The sequence below is a fragment of the Austrofundulus limnaeus genome, unplaced genomic scaffold, assembly GCF_001266775.1.
Source record: "Austrofundulus limnaeus strain Quisiro unplaced genomic scaffold, Austrofundulus_limnaeus-1.0 Scaffold147, whole genome shotgun sequence".
In the NCBI taxonomy this organism is placed as follows: domain Eukaryota; kingdom Metazoa; phylum Chordata; class Actinopteri; order Cyprinodontiformes; family Rivulidae; genus Austrofundulus; species Austrofundulus limnaeus.
In genome coordinates this window covers 120,905-122,756 of record NW_013952549.1, presented here as the reverse complement: position 1 = coordinate 122,756, position 1,852 = coordinate 120,905, and the positions used below count along the sequence as shown (strand labels likewise).

Below are 1,852 nucleotides of genomic sequence, written 5' to 3'. Positions count from 1 at the left end.
ATTCTACAGTATTTTTACAGTCTTTATTTTACAGTTAAAATATATGTTTATCAAATAAAGTCTAATGTCACAACTAATCGGGGATCCCTTTAAAAGTAGCAAAATGTTGTTTAAAAGTAATGTATTTTCCAGACTAGAAGTCTTGTGTTCAGAAGTTGTGTTCAGTATTTCCCAGTTGTCTTTAAGTTAATGTTTCAGTTAATTTTTTAGCGGTATAGGAACAACTTTGTCACAAGCCTAGAGCAGCTGCACATAGTTCATATCAGTCAGTATGAACTGACATTGAAGGCAGCAGTCAAAATATGTCGAAACATGTATAAGTTGCACCTGACTAAGTTGAAGGACCAAACTGTGAACAAAAAAAAATCTGAATTACAGTTTGTAAAATATAAGGGTTTGCTACAAGCTAAAAGTAGCAGAATGACAGATAAGAGATAAAAGTAGCAGAACAGTAGCTAAAAGTACCATTAGAAAACAGAGTGGGCATGCTACATAATGAAATGAATGACAACCTATTTTGTTGCATTCACAAAATTTGTGTCAGTGTCCAAATATACATGGACCTAACTGTAGATTGCCAAAAAAACGGACAAATAAAAACCAGGAATGTTGAATCAGCATCTGTACAAAAGTCATTCTGTAAGAATACCAGCGCCTCTGTACTGTTCCAGATCGGCAGGCTGGACGGATGTGTGAGGGTGGTCGGGATCTGCGGTTCTGATGAGAAGTGCAGAGTTTTGGTTGAAGATGTAGGCTTCTCTGCGGCCATCAACTACCGCAGGGAGGACGTGTCTGCACAGCTTCAGGACAGTTGTCCTGAAGGGATCGACGTGTACTTCGACAATGTGGGAGGTGCTGTCAGTGATGCTGTTATAGCACAGGTACTTGTTGAGTTTTGTGTTGTTGTTTTTTTCTGGTTTATTTTGCAAGATTCAAAAATGGATTTTTATGTTTTAAACACATCAGCTTTCTTTATCCTCTAGATGAACAAAGACGGCCATGTGATCCTCTGTGGGCAGATCTCGCAGTACAACAAAGATGTACCGTACCCCCCACCCCTGAGCGATGAAACACAAAAAATCCTGCAAAGCCAGAACATCACCCGGGAGAGGTTTCTGGTCCTTAACTATATGAATAAAACAGAAGCTTCTCTGTTGGAGCTCAGCCAGTTGGTCAAATCATCCCAAATTAAGGTAAAACTGTGGTTGTAACATTCTTTGTTTTTCTTCATAATACTGTATTATTGCTTTGTCTCTGCAGGTGCTGGAGACTGTGCTGAATGGCATAGAAAACATGGGAAGTATGTGATCATTTTACTTTCAACTTATATCATTGTGTGTTTTTTTTGCCAAGAGTTTATTCTCCTTCATTTTTATTGTCTTGCAGATGCATTTTGCTCCATGATGAAAGGTGGAAACATCGGCAAGCAGATTGTAAAAATATCAGAATGAAGACAGTCGTTTCCAGCAGGGACTTTTTTTAATTAACCCACGAGAGACTTTAATCTCTGCCATTAACAGCAGCTTAATGAACTGTTAATTATTGTGCTGATTAACTGGTGCTAGGCCGTGATGAGGAATGAACTAAAAAAAAAGTTTTGAAATTAAATTTTTCAGAAAAATCTTTTGAAATGTGAGAAGTTAATCAAAAAGAAAAATAAGTAGGTCCTCTGGATGGGTTCTTCTTTAGTGAAATGTTTTGTCTCTCCTCCAAGAGACTTCTTCAATCTGATGAGTTTCAGGTGAACTCAGCCTGATGGTGCGTTCACACCGAACGCGATTTCAGCGTCAAAATCGCAGCCAACGCTGAAGTTTGAAGCTTGTGCACTTTGAGGTCAGACGCAGGACAGCTG

General features: G+C 38.7%; 1 protein-coding gene across 1 annotated transcript in view; it reads left to right on the top strand.

The window, feature by feature from the left end:
* ptgr2 (prostaglandin reductase 2) overlaps window positions 1-1,623 on the top strand; it is a gene marked incomplete in the record, with an annotated part of 10,586 nt that extends 8,963 nt beyond the window's left edge. Inside the window, 4 exon segments of the mRNA XM_014016519.1 lie at window positions 672-881; window positions 984-1,193; window positions 1,261-1,300; window positions 1,387-1,623. Of these exon segments, the coding sequence (XP_013871973.1) occupies window positions 672-881; window positions 984-1,193; window positions 1,261-1,300; window positions 1,387-1,451 (525 nt within the window).
* Between the last annotated feature and the right edge of the window lie 229 nt (window positions 1,624-1,852).